Genomic DNA, 18,764 nt, shown 5'->3' on the forward strand with positions numbered 1-18,764 from the left:
GAATGAAAATAAATACACCTTAATTTAGTTTAGATAAAGCATGCAAGGGCCTTGCATGTTCGTTGTAAGTGTACATACTTAGTCGCCAAATCTTCTGCAGATAGTGGATGATGTGATTTATAATTAAATGTAACTATAATAGTCTATATAACGATCTAGCGAAAATAGCGTAACTTGAAAATGCTTTTGGTTAATGGTTGTGATGTAGTCTTTCTAACACGGATGCAGGGAACGTTCTGGTTAAAACTGAATGTCACCCTCTGTATAAGAGCAAGCTAATTTGATAAAAATGTCAAACACCAAAAAGCAGACACATAACACGGTTTCACCTCGCTGTCTTCCGAACTTGGTACTTTATGAAATGCGCAATGACGAGGTTTAATTCGGTAAGTGTTCTCGACTAGCTGAACATTTACATTAATGTTAGCTGAAAGCAAAGTGGGGGTCGATGGTCATTTAATATATAGAAAAGCAAAGGAGGGGTGGTCGCTCGCCCTTTCTTCTCTGCTAGGTGGTCTCGGGCTGTGATTGGTCACTTTCCGAATTTGGGCCCTTCTGTGGAATGCGTAATTTATCAGAGAGGAGACTGTAATTGTGAATCACGTGGACTTGACCGAAAAAGGTGGGGGGTGGTAGCGGAGAGGTAAGTGTGTTTTTGTGCGTGTAGTGGGGGGGGGGGGGATTAGTTTTTGAAGAAGGCAAGTGACCAACAACTGAAAAACCTCACTGAAGCAGGAATTATAACGTGCTTCCTTGCGCAGCTGGATCTGAATCTAAATAGAAAAATATTGCCTGAGCATCTGGATAATTTCCGAGATACCCTGGATAAAATCTACTATGGCAGAAGGTATATTAGGCTGAAATATTTACAATGGTTTGGGGCTGTTTGATGTTTGGGTCTTTTTTTTTTGGGGTGGGGGGGGATAAGAAATGGGTAGGGGGCTGGGTTTCCTTGCATTGTCTTTTAGATTTTGGGTTTCTTCTGCAAATCCTCTCTCGTGGCCCTCCCACCTCATATTGTTGGGGCAAAGATTTTGCCATGGCTCTTTGTTTGTTTCTCTCTTTCGCTTCCCCCCTCGAATGACCCCTTTTGATTTCTAAGGCTTCGGCAGGAAAGTAGCGCAAGAGTGGCCAGGCTGCATTGAACACTGGGGATAGACGGATTCTGCGTCTTGGGGTTATTTTTTTTTCTTGAGGAAACAGCGAGATGGGCTCTGTTTCCAACCAGCCGTTTACAGGTTAAGTACGGATTTGTTTAATGTAAACCTGCCGATACTTTGCTGAATTCCTGCGTATTAAATGCATCTGCAAAACACGCTTATGTGCACGTGATCGCCGAGATCTGCGAGGAATGATAAACTCTCGTTTTAAATGGAAAGCCGGTGGTTTTGTTCAACTTACACAGCAAAATTAATTTCGTTTCCGCAAGTTTATTTAATTGATTAATTTAATCGTTTGTCCGAAGAGTGGCGGTTTAATGTATCACGTGGGGAAAATGTCTATTTGCAATTATGGTTGGTGTGATCTATGAAAGAACGTAAATTCAGATTACCTGTTTAAAATGAAACGTGTAGTTGTATTACATTTTCATTTGCACTTTCTCTCTATTTCATACATTTTTTGCACGCTGTTTGTTGTTCCGATTATTGTTGTATTGCTTTTCATTTGTTTACCATTATATAAAATAATTATTGCGGCATATTCTATAGTTTGTTTGGCGTTTTAATGGTACAGGAATACGTATTTTTGTTCCAATCTAATTTGATGGGTAGTCACTGAATCATAAATGGTTTAAAAAGCATTTATAAAGCATTTATTCATTAAGAAAGCGATAGTTTCTCTCATCAGAACTCAGTCCGATAGTGTGATGTTGCCGTTTATATTGATGGCGTGTTATTCATTTCTCTGGTCATATTAAAGGGCTGAGGAATTAATTTCATAAATTTAAAGAGCCGTTTTCTTTTATGGTCACAGATTTTTTTCCCCGGCGTCGATAATCATGGTGGGGGGGGATTCTCGTTTTGAAAGAAAAATACTCTTCTGTATTTTCTTTAAATGTTGATGCGCGTAGCTGCACACCCGTGTGAAACATCAGACATGCAGCCGTTTTACGCAACGCTGTGTTTCGCTCCAAGCGAGTCGGTGGAGTTTTGCTTCATCAAAACCAACGCGGGCTGGAACACTGCAGGAATTCGAAACCTTTACAAATGCCACACTTTAAATTGTCCTTTCCTCGTTTACAGATAGCAAGTCTCAGTGTCTGGAAGGCCGTATAACGTTTGCACCGCTCTGTCCTTTTAAAGGAGGCTGCGCGAAGACCGAGGAGGAGGAAGGCCCGAACACCGAAGAAGACTCGCGGTCCTTCCAGGGCAGCGGCGTGTGCAAGTGGTTTAACGTGCGGATGGGTTTTGGCTTCCTGTCTATGACGAACCGAGAAGGATCTCAGGTCGAACCCCCCGTTGATGTGTTTGTACATCAGGTGAGTGGCACACGGGTCCTTCAGATCCACAGCACCCTGGGACTGCTGCGTTATGGTCCTTGCTGTCCACCAGAATTTCAGTTTATGGGCTTAAATTAGCGGGGGAAACCGCTACGTAATCCTCTCTTATGGTTAAAAGGACAACTGTAGATCAGTTCATCGTGTCTCAATGTTTTATTGCTATGTATCATTTGATTCGCTTAATATGCATTAAATACAATGATAAATACACAAAACATCTAAAGGTGCGATCTGTATTTCGTAAAAACATAACCTGTATATAACAGGGAAAAAAAATCAAAGCTCCACGCCAAGCGGCTCCCCTTCTATAGGCAATTTTCTTCTGGGGAAAATTAATTACTGTAAATCATGTTATGAATTATTCGGGTGTACGATACAAATTAATTAATTATGGTACAGTCAATTCTGCGTAGGACTACGTAAGGTTACAAAACGAGTATTAGTTCAATGATTAATTAAACGACCGCTGAAAAGGTATTTCAGATCCGTTACGTGGGCCCATTTAAATTAATATTTTTTAAAAGGGATTTTCTTTCTTCCATATATGTTCATATATGTTCTTGTCCAGTGACAGCTTGTATTTGATGTGTTTTTATGAGCTTTGTTTGTATAAGCCAAATTTCGAGGAATAATTGTTTTAATCTATTGTTTTATTGCGTTATATTTAATTATTATTGTAGTTTGTTCTTTTCAAACGGGCATCTCCGTAATCACATTTCGGCGGCAAATTGACTGTAGCTTTAGGACTCAAGTTTACGTTGCAGCTGCTTCCCCGGTGGAAATCTTTTTATGGAGAATACAGAAGATACTAGAATATCTTGTCACCTATCTGATAATCCACGCATACAGAAACTCGTAATTATTACTCAGATGTACAGCCGGACATTTTCACTGGAGACGTTCTGGTTTTAGTTACTTTCTTTTGGTATTTTCTGGGTTAGGACAATGAGCACTTTCGTTTGCGTAGCTGACATGATGGGCGAGTGCTGTCCAGTCTGTAGGTTTGGCCCCTTAGAATCATGGGAAACACTAGCGTTATGCAGTGGCATGACGAAGGCAGTAACAAGCCACTTCACTGGGTGTGGCAGAGTAAAGAAACAAAACACTTAACATGGGTGGTTGTGTGGTCTGAACCACAATTATGCTTCAGTCTCTCTGACATGTCTTTTAGCGGTACCTTTATCAAGACCCTCACCTGCAGTGGCAGGGAGCAGGATGGCAGATAAATTAAGTCACAACTGTAGCTTGTGAAATTTCTGTGTCAGAAATAATTAAATAATTACATGTCGACGTTTATGGGGTCGAAGCTTTGGGGTTGAAATGAAAGGATTCTTTTCTGCAGGTTTGGTTTGGATTTTACTTCCAGCTACTCTGTTTCCCACATATGGAAGCGGAAGTGAGGGTATCGCTCTGGGACAACGTTGGTTTATTAACATTTTGATATGTGCAGTGGGGTGGAGACTCGGGAGCAGCGTTAGCCTATTAACATTTAGATATGCGCACTGGGGTGGAGCCTTGGGAGCAGCATTAGCCTATTAACATTTAGATATGCGAGGGTGGAGCCTTGGGAAAATGTGCTGGAGAAAGGCCATGGGGCAGCTCAGAGCATGCAGCGTGTGTGTTTGTGTGTCTGCTTATTTATTCACAGCATAATAAAAGAGATGCAACATTAAATAGAAATTAAACATGATGTAATTCATGATGTTTTAACAAAATCATTTCACAGCAGACAGGATTGGGTAGTTCCCACAAATGTAGCTGTGTGTGTGTGTGTGTGTGTGTGTGTGTGTGTGTGTCTAGGGTGTCTTTGCTCCCCCCCCCAGTGAGACGTGGGCCTTACTGCAGATAAAGACTTGGCCGCACACAGATAAAGCCCCCCTTGCCCCCTGCCGCTTCCCTATTCAGCCCGGGTTCCTGTTATAAAGTGATTAAAAGTTTTCTTCCACCTTTTGTGTGGCACCCCCCCCCCCCCCCCACGCGCACGCCCCCAGCCCCCTACCCCCTGGCCCATCACTGGCCTGTGTATGTTAATGGTGAATGGGGAAGTGATAGCAGTCAACGTCCCCAGAAACCCACCCCCATCCTTTGCAAGCCTCTGTGACATTTGTTTCTGCACGCTGTCCACCCCCACCCCCACCTCTTCTCCAGATCAATCATTTAAAAGCCGTTTGATCGGTTTAGCCCCTCTGCTGGCTTTGATCGCTCTATAGTGCTTGTTTAATTGTAGGTGTGTTTTTCCTGATGTGCTATTGGTGAGCCAGGTTTCCTCCACTCCACCAGCCATTATGTGTGCATTTTCTGTTCGGCTGATGTCGCTTTGTCTTCTTTAAGCTGATTGGCTGCTGGACTGGTACTTCCTTTTCAGCGTGCTGAGATGGGAGCGTGTGGGCAGGCAGCTATCCAGTCCCTTCCTGTCACCCGGTTTTAGACCCGGTCTCTGCCGATGGATCGGCTGTTTGTGGCCGGCTGATGATGAGATAACTCTGCGTAATCGAAGAATTGTACGCGATTTTATGGAATTTCCTCAGACATCAGTCATCAATCCAAACCCCCTCCCCCCACCAAATTATCAATTTATGTCTCTGAGTCCACTGTGATATATGAGCGAATTTTTAAAACATTCCGCCACAAGGCTATTAACTTTGCATGTGCTAATGTGAAATGAAACAAAGGTAGATCCGTTTATCGTATTATTGGTTTCCCTGCACTGGATATGAGCCTGATTGTAGCAGTTGGATTTTTGTATAAATCAAGGCTAAGTAAGCTACGCCTAAGTAACCGAAAACGTAAAAAAAAAAAAAAACAATTAATGGATAATTTAGGCAATAAAGTATGAATCAAATGTTTACATTAAGACTATGTAAAGCGCAAAGAAGGAACATTTTTTCTCTCAATTACGTATTATAAACAATATATAATATATGTGTAGGTATATATACCTACACATATATACGTATATACATAGGGGTGTTTTCTCATACATGCCATTAGTCTTTCATTAATGCTTTGATTTATCAATACGCACCATGTGACATATTGATCTGTGACCTATTGATGATTTTCCAAATCATTGAGATGTGAGAGTTAGAGCAGAAAAGCAATTATTTTGAATAATTAAGATTTATTCTGACCCTCGCGGGGGTGGGACAGCTAGACGGGGGCGGCCCTGTCCTGAGTCCCCTTCGTGCCTGTCACGATGGGAGCCCAATAACGAGGGGGGGGCAAAAACAGCATTTTGGGGTGACGGGACAGCTAAGAAGCCAGGGGGTTTCATTGGTATTTCTCTTCCTGTGATGTTTGTTTACGTCTTATTTGATTAAGAGGAAGGATCCTTCAATAGCTTACAAATTCTATGTTTATCGGATGTTTTTACCCAAAGCAACGTGCATTTTGAGGTGGGTCAGACAGTCCCAAGTATAAGTGGGGGTTAAGGACCTTGCGCTCAATGGTGAAATCACTTTATTGATTCTGGGATTTGAGCTAGCAACCTTCTGATCACAGGTACTCTAATCCACTGAGCTGGATAAAGAGATAATTTTTCTAAAATGTAACTTAAGTTTACATATAAATTATAATATTTATCATAATAGGCACATTGTTACCGTTTGCCCTAGTTGCGTGACCCATTCTTAGCTACCTTTGAGGGGGGTGGGTATTTGTGCCTACGAAATGCCCCCACTTTTCAATGGGCACATTTAGGGGCACCATGGTCATTCTCCGCTGAGGGTCAATATCGCTGTGTTCTGACATGGGGTCTGTGGGGGCGGGATTTTACATTTCATGTCAGCGGTCTTACGATTTGGAGATTGATCATTACTCAGACTTACCGTGTGATTGGTTGCGATTGCACGCTATTCATAGTGATCTGGCTGCTCGTTGATGAGCCATCATTAATATTCGTTATGAGTGGGCCTCGTGCCATGTGCGTGACGACCCACAAGCCACCGCTCGCTGGCTGTGGCTGATGACACGAGGCCCTCGGTGGACGATGGCACTCCAAGGATGGGCTTTGTACAGGGACAGCGAAGCACCTATTACTGAAAGGTAGCCTTCATGCCCATGACCTGTCCAAATGTGTACCCCCACGGTGAACCTGTACTGACTGCCCCAACTGTTTTTGGGTGTAGGGTGGAAAGTTAAGGTTGCATGTAGAGAATGTGGAATGCTGGTTCTTCATTGTCATTGTGCAGAGGCTTTCTAGATGCTGGAGATGGTCAACCTCTGAACCCTCCGTAAACCTGGCTCTCTCTCTTTCTCTCTCTCTCTCTCTCTCTCTTTCTCTCTCTCGCTCCCTCTGGACAAGCCAAATGATAATTGTTCTCTCTGGGACCGAGAGGCAGAGTTGGGAAGGCTTGGTGGACAAAGGCCACCATTGTCAGGCTGGCAAGAGGAAATCCTGCGGGTTATGATCTGTTACGGAGAGACTATGAATGAGGAGCCAGGGAGAGTGCGTGTGTGGGTGTGGGGGTTTGGAAGGTAGTTTTTGTGAGGGGGGGGTGGGAGCTGGGCTAGGGGTTCATTCACAAAAAAAAAAAACACTTAAGGGGGGGTTGGGGTCGGGGGTGGGATGCAGGGTTTGTAGTTCCCAGAAGTGGTGGGTGGGGGTTGTAGAGGAATTCAAGGTTCTCAGGGTCGGGGAAGTGAGGGGGGAGCTGTACCTCCCAGTGTGGCCACTTCAAAAGGCCTCACCTCTCCGTGACAGGAGTGGGGGGTCTTGACCAGACCCAGTGGCATGCGAGGGCCATAAAACGGCCAGTCTCGACCACCCCGGTCTGCCCCCCCCCCCAGCTCCTCGAGAGCTGGTGGAGTTTTGGTGATGACTTCACCTGAAAGCGATACGACACGTAGGGAATGCATCTCCGCACGTGACTGAGATCAAGCTGAACCGGAACAGACACTGGCCACATCCTTCAGTGTCAACTAGTATCCAAGAAATGGATCTAAGGAACTAGAGTGTCATAGCAACCAGTCCAGCTGGCCAGATGAACACTGGTGACTTTCCCCGTGTTTCTGTTTGTTCACTTTGTGCAATAGTCCCGGTCATGTGGGAGCTTGAGTGTCAGGTTATCGTTGACTTGTTTTCTGAGATAAACAGTTGTCACTCAATTGAGGCCCTTTTCATCTTTGTTCCTCAGTCTATGTTGATAACCGTGTTTGTCTCAGGACAGCCTCCAGTGAACATACTGAAGGTGTTTCATCCAGATCTCAAGACTGAACAGTGTCGTTAGTCATACGTGAGTGTGGACCCGTCAACTCAGTTGACCCGGGTATTCGGCCCTGGGGTCACCTTCCTGGTTCTTCTCTCACCCCCCACTGCACTTCCCGCCCAGTGAGATGCTAATCCTTGCCCCCAGCTCTGCTGAGGTATCTCAGTTAAATCTAGGTTTCCACATGCCTTGGCGCGTGCCCCCCGCCCCACAGTGCTGGTCCTGGGAATTCTCGTGTACCTGACCCGCTCCATCTAAATTCAGAACATCTCACCAAAGGAAAGCACAGGTCCCTTCTGCGTTTTTGCGGCTTTTCACGCACTCTCACACGGTCGTGCAGTAAGCTCCCTGTGCTCGACCTGCATAATTTGAGGTGCTTCCCTGGAATGCGGACATGGGAACGTGAAGAACGTCTTTTTTGAGGAGGTTGAGATCTCAGCTGGAACATCTTTCTACATAGACATGAACTCAATCAGGATTTCTTTGTTTTAGCTCATCTTCTAGTGTCAGGTGAAGTAGCTGAGAAATGATGGTTTTGACCGCAGCGTGATTGAGGTTCTCGCACTTCTCCCACGCTGTGGCATACGTCCGCCAAACAGCCATTCCAGGAATGCCCCCCACCCCCCATCCCTGCCGTCCCAGCATCCTGCGGGCCTGGTCAGTGTGTGGCTGGCCAGATGGACTCATTTTGGAGGGTCAGCGAGCTGTTTGCGGTGATTGTGTGCCATTGGGGGGTGGGGGGTGGAATGCCGTGAATGATGGGGGTGGGGCATTTAGTGGTGGGGTGGGGGGGGGGGTCCACACAGTCACACAGCCACAGAGCTCTCCTGAGAGGAGGGGGGAGGGGTGACGTATGGCCTGTGTTCCTGGTTGGGGCTGATGGTTCTGAAGGTCCATCAGCAGCAGCCAGCATCTACAAGCATGTAGCAGGATGTCTGACGCGGGAGATGAGCTATGTTCATCAGATGCTTAGACGAGAAAGGATGCAAATGTTATTAACAGGGTAACCATGACGACCGGAATGCTCCAGTCACCAAGTGACACCTCATCACGTGGTAGTAGCGTAATCTGTTGATGCGGAGTTTAGTGCTATATCAATGTTTCCACAACGTTTAAGGAAGCCCCTTGAGAATGTTATGTGCAAAATGGGGTTACACTGGAAGTCCTTGTGTTTCAGAATAAAATGGGGAGGGGGGGGCCTTTTGTTTTTGCTGCCTGTTTCAGAGATAGGCGCAGCATTCCAGGGTCTTAAGCAAAGAGACTGAATATTCACAATCTCCTTTTTACCCCTGCAGGGGGCAAAGGGTGAGGGATGGGGGCACTGGTGGGGGAACTGGTGATAGCAGGATTGCAGTGTCGTTAAGCTGGGTGGGTGTGGCCTTCAGTCCACTGTATAAGCGCTATGCTGGGAATGTGCAGCTCATAGGAAGAGAGAAACACTGCAAATCCCAGCAGACTAACAATCATTTCATTCATTTATCTTGAAATTTGCAATACAGAAATGAGTTTTAGGAACGATGGAGCAAAATTTGACATCAATGAATGCAATGAAAAATAACATAGATTTTAGCAATATAGTCAATAGACACGAAGGGATGAATTCATTAAGATCTCACGGTAATTTCTTTACAATTGAGATCCTACACATGTCTATTTTTAAGTCTCAGCTTAGAGACCCATGAGATGTTCAGCGATAATTTCTCACTAGAAGAATGTTGAGTCAAAGCAATAAATCTACCTTGTTGTAGTGATCCCACATTTATATGTGTGCAAGAGGCTGGAGCTACTTAAGCTAAATGAAAAGGATGAATGTGAGGGGTAGAAGAAACTCCCAAAGCGAAGAACTCAGGCTGAGAATCTGATAATATCCATATTATTATTATTATCATTATTATTATTTGTTGCTGTTGTTACATGGTGGCACAGTGGTTAGTGCTGCTGCTTGGTGGAAATTTCAGGTCCAGAAAGTACAAATCCCATCCAGGATTTTGTTTCAACCAACCAGTTGAGTCCTCTGTGACTATGACTCTTTATACTCAGCTGGTTGGTTGAAACTAAATCACGGTCTGGTTCCTGGACGGGATTTGTACTTTCTGGACCTGAAATTTGCACCTCTGCATCTGGGACAAGGGTTAATTTAAGTTACCAAATTGCCCAAAGGTGTGAATGGTGTGTGAGTGCGCCCTGTAATGGGCTGGCACCCCATCCTGGGTTGTTCCCTGCCTTGTGCCCATAGCCTCTGGGATGGGCTCCAGATCCCCCCCCCCCCCATGACGGATGGATGGATATTATTATTATTGATATTATTATTTTTACAATTACTACCATGTGGCTGTGTACTAGATAAGTGGAATGACAAATGAATTGATAGATTATTATTGTTCTGGTTGTTGGTGTTACTGGTATGTGTATCGTGTGTGAAGGTGTATTACACCCTCTTCCCAGTGTTCCCAGTACACGTGTTCCCATGTGTCTTCCAGAGCAAACTGCACATGGAGGGCTTCCGCAGCCTGAAGGAGGGCGAGTCCGTGGAGTTCACCTTCAAGAAGTCCTGCAAGGGCCTGGAGTCGCTGCGGGTGACAGGGCCCGGGGGGGGGCCCTGCGTGGGCAGCGAGCGCAGGCCCAAAGGCAAGAGCGTGCAGAGACGGCGCTCCAAGGGCGACAGGTGAGGTGGGGGGCTCCACGTGCACTTTTCTCTGGAAGTTGCTACTCAGTCCATGTTCTGTTGTTTCTGAGACGAGACCACCAGTGACCTAAAGTCAGACCCTCCCTCTCATATGTCACAGTACTGGGAAGCAGAACTTACTCTCTCCTCATGTAATTCAGCAAACAGCTTATGATACGTCTCCAAAACTCACCAAGTACACAGAAATTCTCTCGTTTTCTGGAAATTTGCAGTTCAATTAATGATTTGTTGAGTAACAACTACAAAAATCACCCTATGGATGAGTATAAAAGACTTTTTTGTCATACTGTAAATATTTCTAAAGAAAGGTGCTTCACACATGGGGGTGTCCCTACAACGTCTGTTCTACTGAGGGCAACATCCACATAAATGCCATGCATCTGGCACAAAAGCACCGACTACAGACACTTGCACACTCCCACAGCCTATTCACACTCATACACCCCAGGGGTGGCAGCCCAGACGGTCTGAACGTCTGACCGAACTGGCAGTTCAAACCCCAGAACAGTGTCTAGCTTTGCTGTGTTTCCAGCTTTGAAGCCGTAAGTCACTCCATGGCCTTTACTTTAAGCAAGCGGGTGGAAACCTCTGAGATAGGTACAGTACGCAGTCTCTGACATCACAGTAACGTGTGTCATGCAGTGCTTAGAATGTGCTGTGCACCGCATAGAATTTACCAAAAGTGCGCTATACAGTATGTAAAATTCACTGTGGAGTATGTAGAATGTGCTGTGCATTGCATATAATTCATTATACAGTGCATAGAATGTGCGGTAGTGTCCAGAATGTGCTGTGCAATGAGCAGAATGTGCTGTGCAGTGCATAGAATTTACCTTGTGGTGTGTAGGATGTGCTGTGCAGTGCATAGAATGTACTGTGGAGTGCGCATAGTTCACTGTGCAATGCATAGAATATGCTGTGTGGTGTATAGAATATGATTTGCAGTGCATATAATGTGTTGTGCAGGGAATACAATGTGTTGTGTCCAGTGTAGAATGTGCCGTGCGGTGCACAGAATGTGCTGTGCATAGAATACACCGTGTTGTGCATAGAATGTGCTGAGTACAGAATTCACAGTGCAGTGTGTAGAATATGCTGTGCAGTGCGTAGAATGTGCCATGCAGTGTTCAAAATGTGCTCTAGACTTTGACGAATGTGCGCTATAGTGTATAGAAAAAGCTGTGTGGTGTGCAGAAAGTGCAAAATTTGCTGTTAAGTGTACCTAATGCACCATGTGACCCAGAAATGAAACTGATCATCTCTAAAGGTCAAGGTGCACAAAGAGGCGTGTGCTGCAACCCACCCAGCACACACTCCGGATCGATAGTTTGTTAAAACCTGAGGGGCTTGGCAAAATAATGCAGAGGAGACCCTCCTCACGCCCTGTGGGGGGGGGGGGGGGGAGTGTATCCGCAAGCCCCCTCTGACAGCTGCGATCATTTTGAAGGACAGAGCCCTCGGTGGGGGAGCGGGAGCCTTGCTGTGTAGCTTTACCATATGCAGGTCTTCCTTTCTTTAGAATCGCTTGTCTTCTAGGATGGCATCATACTGATGGACACCTCAGAAAGCCGTTCATTGGCACAGGGGGCGTCCAAGCCCACGTTTGGCTGGTTAGAACTGACTCAGCAGAGGGTCTGACCTGTGCATGTTCTCACAAAAGACTGTTACTGTCACCAAGACCAGCAAGCTTGTGGAGGAGAGATGAGGGAGATGTGGGCTTTGTTATTTCTTTCTTTCCTTGGGGGAAATGGTGTCACAAACCCTCCTGGTGGGGGCGAGGGGGGGCAGTTTTAGTGTCCAGGTTCTTCTCACCCGTATCCATGTCAGGGATGCACCACCATGGCTGTCAGCGCCATTGAGGGGGGAAGAAGGGGTTCCTGTCCATTTAATTAATAACAGATGTAGATGCCGGCAAGAGGTTAGAGGTCAGCAGCGCTATGGCAACGACTCCGCGCAGTCTGCTCGCACGCGTGTGTGCGTATGTGTCATGGCAGAGTGGGACGGGTCAGGGGTCAGAGTTGAGAGGTCACCGTGGCTTATTGAGACAAAGAGGGCTCTCCCTTCCACTCTCTCTCTGATCGATACCCAACCCTGAGCAAGAGTGGAGCGGAGGACAAAGGGCTGGGGGTGGGGGTGCTGTGGACACGCCCTCATCTGCATTCCTGTCAGTGCGTGACGCTCTCCCCCCCCCCCCAGTACCCCATCATCCATCTGCCGCCAGCCGTTCAGCGTGCTGCGCCATCCTAGACCCTCAGCATCCCAGGCAGAACACGGCTACCCCAGGTTTATTTTCACAGACGAAAGCTGGCTTTTACACCTGCTGTGCCGCGTGCATACAGGCACCGCGGGGATCGCTGCTGAATGGGCCCCGTCAGATCCTGGTGCTGCTGTATGAGCAGGTAACCAGCTGACTGACTCAAATGCACTGGAGCGAGCCCCAGTAACCACTATTAACCTGAGGGAGAAAACACACACACACCTACCCAGCCCTAACCGTAGCCATAATTAACCAAACTAAATGAGACTTTTGGCATTTTTAGTTTTTTGATTGCAGTCAAAGATTTTGGCGGGAAACTGAAAAATACTCCCCATACCGTCAAAATATCAGGTTTTTATTACATTGTGGGGAACATTTGGTCCCCACAATGTAATATAAACATAACACAAACACACACACACACACACACCAACAAATGACAACCCCTATCCAGCCCTAAACTTAACCAAAAGTAACCAAATAAAATACAAGACTTTAAACATTTTTAGTTTTTTAATTGCATTCGCAATATATAAAACTGAATTTCCCCTTGTGGTGGCATAAAAATGGTCCCCACAACATCAAACTAACAGGTTTTTATCTCTCTCGCTCTCTCTCTTTATTTAAGTGAAATTGTTCGATATTATTATTTTAAGCGTGGGAATTGCTGGAAAAGACGTTTCAAAATTTCTTTCCAATCACACATCGCCCAACTGAGCGGTGAACGCAGCGTGTGACGTATAGCTTAGCGATGTTGTAATCCTGTAGCATACTGCCCTCATGCGGTAAATATACGACATTGCGATGTTTTTCTGTTTGCGCCTAGTAGCTGGCGAATGCCAATTAAATATTCAGCATTGCAAAGTTGTGGTATCCTGCTATTGTTTGGTAATTTGATCCCAACAATATTTCTATTCCAGGAAACAATACAAATTACGTTTAATTTGATGTGAATATTGGCCTTGAATTAGCTCCTATTATGTATGCTAGCATTTGTCTCTGTGCAATACACTCAGTGCAGTCCTATGGGTGCAGGTTCTTCTGCTTAAGGATGTGTGTTTGTACGTTATGGTTCGTTTTATTTTTCAGAAACTGTAAGAAGTTTTGGGACAAACAAAAAAGGCATAATTAGTCACCAAAAGAATAGTGAACACTGATTATTTGCTAAATATCAATTTAAAACCTGCTGATAATGTCTGTTTCACTTCTGCAGAAATGTGATCTTATTTATTAAAATAGACTTTTTCATTTTACCTATGACCTCCCCAGATTTACAGAATTACTGGTCAAAATCACACACAAAGGTCTTGTGGCCCATATATTCATGTTTGTTTCTTCCCCGTATCACTTGTTTATTTTGCTGTTTCCACATTTCATGTGAAAATAAGCATTGATAACGCTGAGTTTTATATAAAGATACCTGCAAGCATGTGTAGGATAGTTTGCTGCAAGATGCATGGCCTGATGGGTAATCGTGACATTGTTCCCCAGGTGTTATAACTGCGGAGGGCTGGATCACCACGCCAAAGAATGCAAACTGCCCCCGCAGCCCAAGAAGTGCCATTTCTGCCAGAGCATTGCACACATGGTAGCCAACTGCCCCGTCAAAGCACAACAATCATCTCCTGGATCACAGGGAAAGCCCGCCTCCCTAAGAGGGGAGGAGGAAGAAGCCGACCACGCCCCTTTCCCGTCAGAGAGCTCCAACTGAATCAGACCGCTGTGCATGGGGGATGATGGGAAGGCGCAGCGACCAATCAAATCATTTCACTCGGGCGACGCCCACAAGTTCCCGCCTGTCTTGATTGCTGCTTTTGGAGACTACCTCAGGTTTTTAATAATCGGCAAGGAAAAGAATGTTACTTAAGCTCGATGGTGTAACAGTCAGGAGAACAGCATGTATCTCAGGTGATTTTTGGAGGTTTAGTTGTGAGGCGCGTGGGCCCAACCTACGACGTATGCAACAAAGCAACAAGCCTTTTTCATAGTAACATGGTGATGCAGAATTTCTGGACTGAACTGCTTAGTTTTTCCTCTTTAAGTGTCTTAGAAACGGAAACAATCAAAAAAGGCTTTTCAGGTCTCCACAGTACGATGAGCCATAGTCTCTCCCCAGTCCTGCTGTTAAATGATGATTATTTCGAGGGGACAGGGGCTTAAATCCATAACCGCAATTCAGAAGATGTGACAAGATCATATCGTTCTCAGATTCCGAAGGGGGGGGGTAGGGGCCGTCCTTTCTGTTTCCTGGCTGTTACACGTTCACTTTCCGACACAGCAGAAGCTGCGAACCTGCATCTCTGCAAATGAATGTTACTCTCTTTTTAATAGGATTTTTTTTCTGGGGGTGGGGGGCTGATGGGAGGGAAATGGGGTCACAGGGGGAGGGGGGGGGCGCAGACTTAAATGGGCTGCATGCTTTGGCGGCTTGCCGATAATGCAATCGTTCGCTCGGATTCCCTGGAGTTGAGTGAATGTCAGTGAGGAAGGTGACGTCGTTTCCATCGCTGCGGATCTGGGCTGTCGGTGCCCGCTGCCGGCTCCCTGCCCTCGCACAACATCCGGGCATCGAAAAGGCCCCAGGAACAACGGATGTTGCTGGGAAGGCTGCTCAGGCGTGGAGTTTAGCGTAGGCAAATTCCTTAGTGGCTAGTTTAGGCACCAGATGGGTCTCTCTATGACCCAGGGTTACAGTAAAAAGCCCAGAGGAGATTTAGGTAGACTAGCGAATCAGCCAATTACTCCAGTTTTACAGGAGAAGCTGACAGACGTTCAACCCATTTAATATATATGTATGTATAATTATTATAAAGCTTTTAAAATCATCTTTAATATTTATTTGTAATACTGCAGCTTCCCCCCCTTAAAATTGTAGACACCAGAATGTGATTGCAGAGTTGCTTTTACTACTTCTTGACACCTTTCATGATTTAAAAATTTGTTCACTGTTTACCTCAGACTGCATTGTGGTTCGATGTTTGATGTTGTTCAATCATCAATCACCACCTTCTCCCCAGCCAGAGTTTATATATCTACATGAAAACCAAAGCAATGCTTGACTGCACTAATCATGCGTAAGATTCTCTTCCCTTTTTTGGTTTCAATCTCCTTAATATAAGTATTTGTCCTCACAGCTGCAGTGAACTGTGAATCTGCAAACTCAGGGAAAGCTTCAGGTTGTCCGAGGACATTAAGGAAGGGTGGGGTGGGGTGGGGTGGAGGGATTTTGGTATGTTTACATTTGAATGTGTAAAAGGCTCTTCTGATTTTGGCTACCGCTCCCTGAAACCTGGGACAACAGTGGCTGGTCAGGCCATTTGTTTGCTGCCCTCTGCTGGATTGAATCTGCAACAAAAATAGCAGAACAATAAAAACCCTTGCCAATAAGCCATTTTACAATTAACTTTAATGATCTTTTTATAAAAACATCAGGTCAAACTGAGAATTACAGAGCAATAAAAATTTGGAAAACATTTATAAGATAACAATGTACAATTTATTATATTTATTTAACATTTTTTGGTAGGGTAATCTTTTCTGATTTTCAAAGGACAAGATCCCTCTGCCATATTGTGACTGCATCCTGTTTTTCTTACTCACAGAATCTCCAACTGACAGAATCTCTTCTGTTTTTTTTTTATCCCGTTTTACTCATATTCCTTATAAAGGAAAAGCATTTAAGTTGTTTAATTTTAAGTTGTAATTGTACATAATAGTTTTAATGAGTCTAGGATTACTTTAAAGCGAATTGCCTAAATAGAAAAGAAAATGTAAAGGATCTGTCAGGTATGTTGCAGGCAGAATACATGTTTAACGCGAAGAGGTTTTGCAATATTTACAGCGTGTCTGTTAAAAATATGATGCTTTGGCAAAGCTCTCCACTATCACTAAGCGGTTTAGATTAAAGGGGTGTGTAGTGTGAGGATCTTTATTCCTTTATTCTCTCCTGAATGACTACTATGTGTACTACAAAGGGCCCAGTTGACTTTTGGTTCCCATTGGTTGGTTCCACCCTTCTTTCCCATTGGTTGTTAATTATGCATTGACACTCAACATTCCAAGGACCCCCCCCTTCATGGAGGGTTTCTGAGACCTGCAGAACCGCCTGAAGAGTCTGACTCCCCTCCCATATACTGTAATTTAACACAAACTTTTGTACTATAATTGTGTGATCCTCCTCTGTAATCTTTGTAGTTGGGGTTAGAATAGCATAGTCCTTTATTGAGGTGATAGTAGATTGGGCAGCTGCAGCAAGAAATGAGAGCGTTGATCAGAAGCTACTTGTCACAGATGTCGCTGCATCCCGCACGTTCTCAACACTGCTGCAGCTCCCCCCTCACCTCTGCCCCTGATGTGTCCCCGGTGTTTGTTTTGGTGGTGGGTTTTTAATTATTTTTATCACAAGAAAACAAGAAGGTGTGAACTCTTGTGAATGATCTATACAGCTCTACCTCAGGTTGTGTTAAACTGAAGAAGCAGGCGGTCCGCTGCGTCTGGGGCGATCCTGCCAAGACTGACAGCGCTGCCTGTTTCCTGTAGATTAGTGATTTTTTTTTCTGTTTGTCTGTCTGTCTGTTTGAGCTAATGATTAGTGTGTGATGCATCTGATAAGAGTCAGTGTCGCTCATGAATCTGTAATATTTATGTCATCACCACCACCTCATACATCCATAGGTGATGGTGTCTGGGCATTTAGAAGGACTGTAAAATGATGGCCATCTTCTCCTTTAATGTGGCCAGGTGTATCTGTTTTCCATTGATCAATTATAGGCCATAAGATCACCCTTGCGGGGAAAAGGGGTGTTTGGTGAATGTCCTAACTAGCAATTCTGGTCTGAGAGAGTAACGAATCATCTAATCATTTGTTAAATACCTCACTATGAATTCCAAAGCGGCTAGCTAGTGGACAAAATAGACTTCGTTACTCACAGAGTCACATGAAAGATATGAGTTTGTTTATTATATTAAGTGCCATAAACGTATTCTGAATTATTTTGAATTTCCGAATCCTGAGAAATGGAACAGACTGGTAAATTCAGTGTTCTATAACATGCAATAGTAATTAACATTAAGGACCAATTCATTTCAGTCAGACAGCTTACTTTGATGGCCAGACAAAATTGAAATGATTAAGGCCTTACTCAACGTGACTTGAGATAGATCAAAATAGCTTGTATCTCAAATGGCCAGTTCTGGAAGGTATGAGAATGTGTACACCTATCCAGTAAGGTCATACTTGATCTTATGGGAACTTTTTTCATAACCAAATAATAATTAAGGTTCCGTGGTCATTGTAGTATTCCAGGAGACAGCTACTTCTCACAATCACCTACAGGTGGCACCAGTGTTCCCAAATGATTGAAGTGGAACATCTACCGATGTCATGGAGTGATAGCATGATTGTGCCAAACCAAGTCATTTGCTTAAACTCTACTTACAAACAGTCTCGTGAGGGACTGAGGAGAATTAAACGATTTCTGTGGCAGAACCAGCACATCTTAAGACGTTATTAAGGCGCTGTCTGGGTCTTTTGGGTCTTGGTACTTCTTTGTCCTCTGGGCAAAGGTCACAGTTTACACAGAGGGCATATCCGTGTTGTGCTCTCATGTTGAATAATGTGATCCCAATAAGACTTTTACGTGAACAATGCTCAGGGTTGTGCAAGAAGCACAAATGCTGTCACTGACACATGCCCCCCCCCCCCCCCCCCCACATTTCTGCATCTGTGCTCTGCTGATGTGGGAGGGCTGTTTTTGTTTCATGTCACAATTTCACCTGTGATTTTAAATATGACATTTCACCCATTTGTGTTACTTCTGTTGGTGTAAGACAGCTATTATAAGTTAAAAAAAAAAGATTGTATATAATTGTGACCGAAGAATGTAACTCTGTTTACTGCTATAAACCAAAGGTTTATTTGTGAAAACTCCCACTTTTAGGTGGTAATCTTTTTAGATTCCTCTGTTAACCTCTGATGTTAACCTCACCCAGGTGAAATCTGTGATTGTTCAGTTTTTTAAGTCTATGAAGCATGCTTTACAAAACAGGACAATGACCAAGAAATTGTTGTGTGAAAACATCGAACATTTCCTTCCTAGCTAATAAACATCTCTC

At 44.6% G+C, this 18,764-nt stretch overlaps 1 protein-coding gene across 1 annotated transcript; it reads left to right on the plus strand.

The window, feature by feature from the left end:
- The first annotated feature begins 837 nt into the window (after positions 1-837).
- Positions 838-14,361, plus strand: lin28aa (lin-28 homolog Aa). Its single transcript, XM_049026118.1, has 4 exons — positions 838-847; positions 2,304-2,479; positions 10,188-10,372; positions 14,142-14,361. The coding sequence occupies exons 1-4, from the start codon at positions 838-840 to the stop codon at positions 14,359-14,361; spliced, it is 591 nt and encodes a 196-aa protein (XP_048882075.1).
- Positions 14,362-18,764: the final 4,403 nt, after the last annotated feature.

Source organism: Brienomyrus brachyistius, chromosome 9, assembly GCF_023856365.1.
Source record: "Brienomyrus brachyistius isolate T26 chromosome 9, BBRACH_0.4, whole genome shotgun sequence".
Classification (NCBI taxonomy): Eukaryota; Metazoa; Chordata; class Actinopteri; order Osteoglossiformes; family Mormyridae; genus Brienomyrus; species Brienomyrus brachyistius.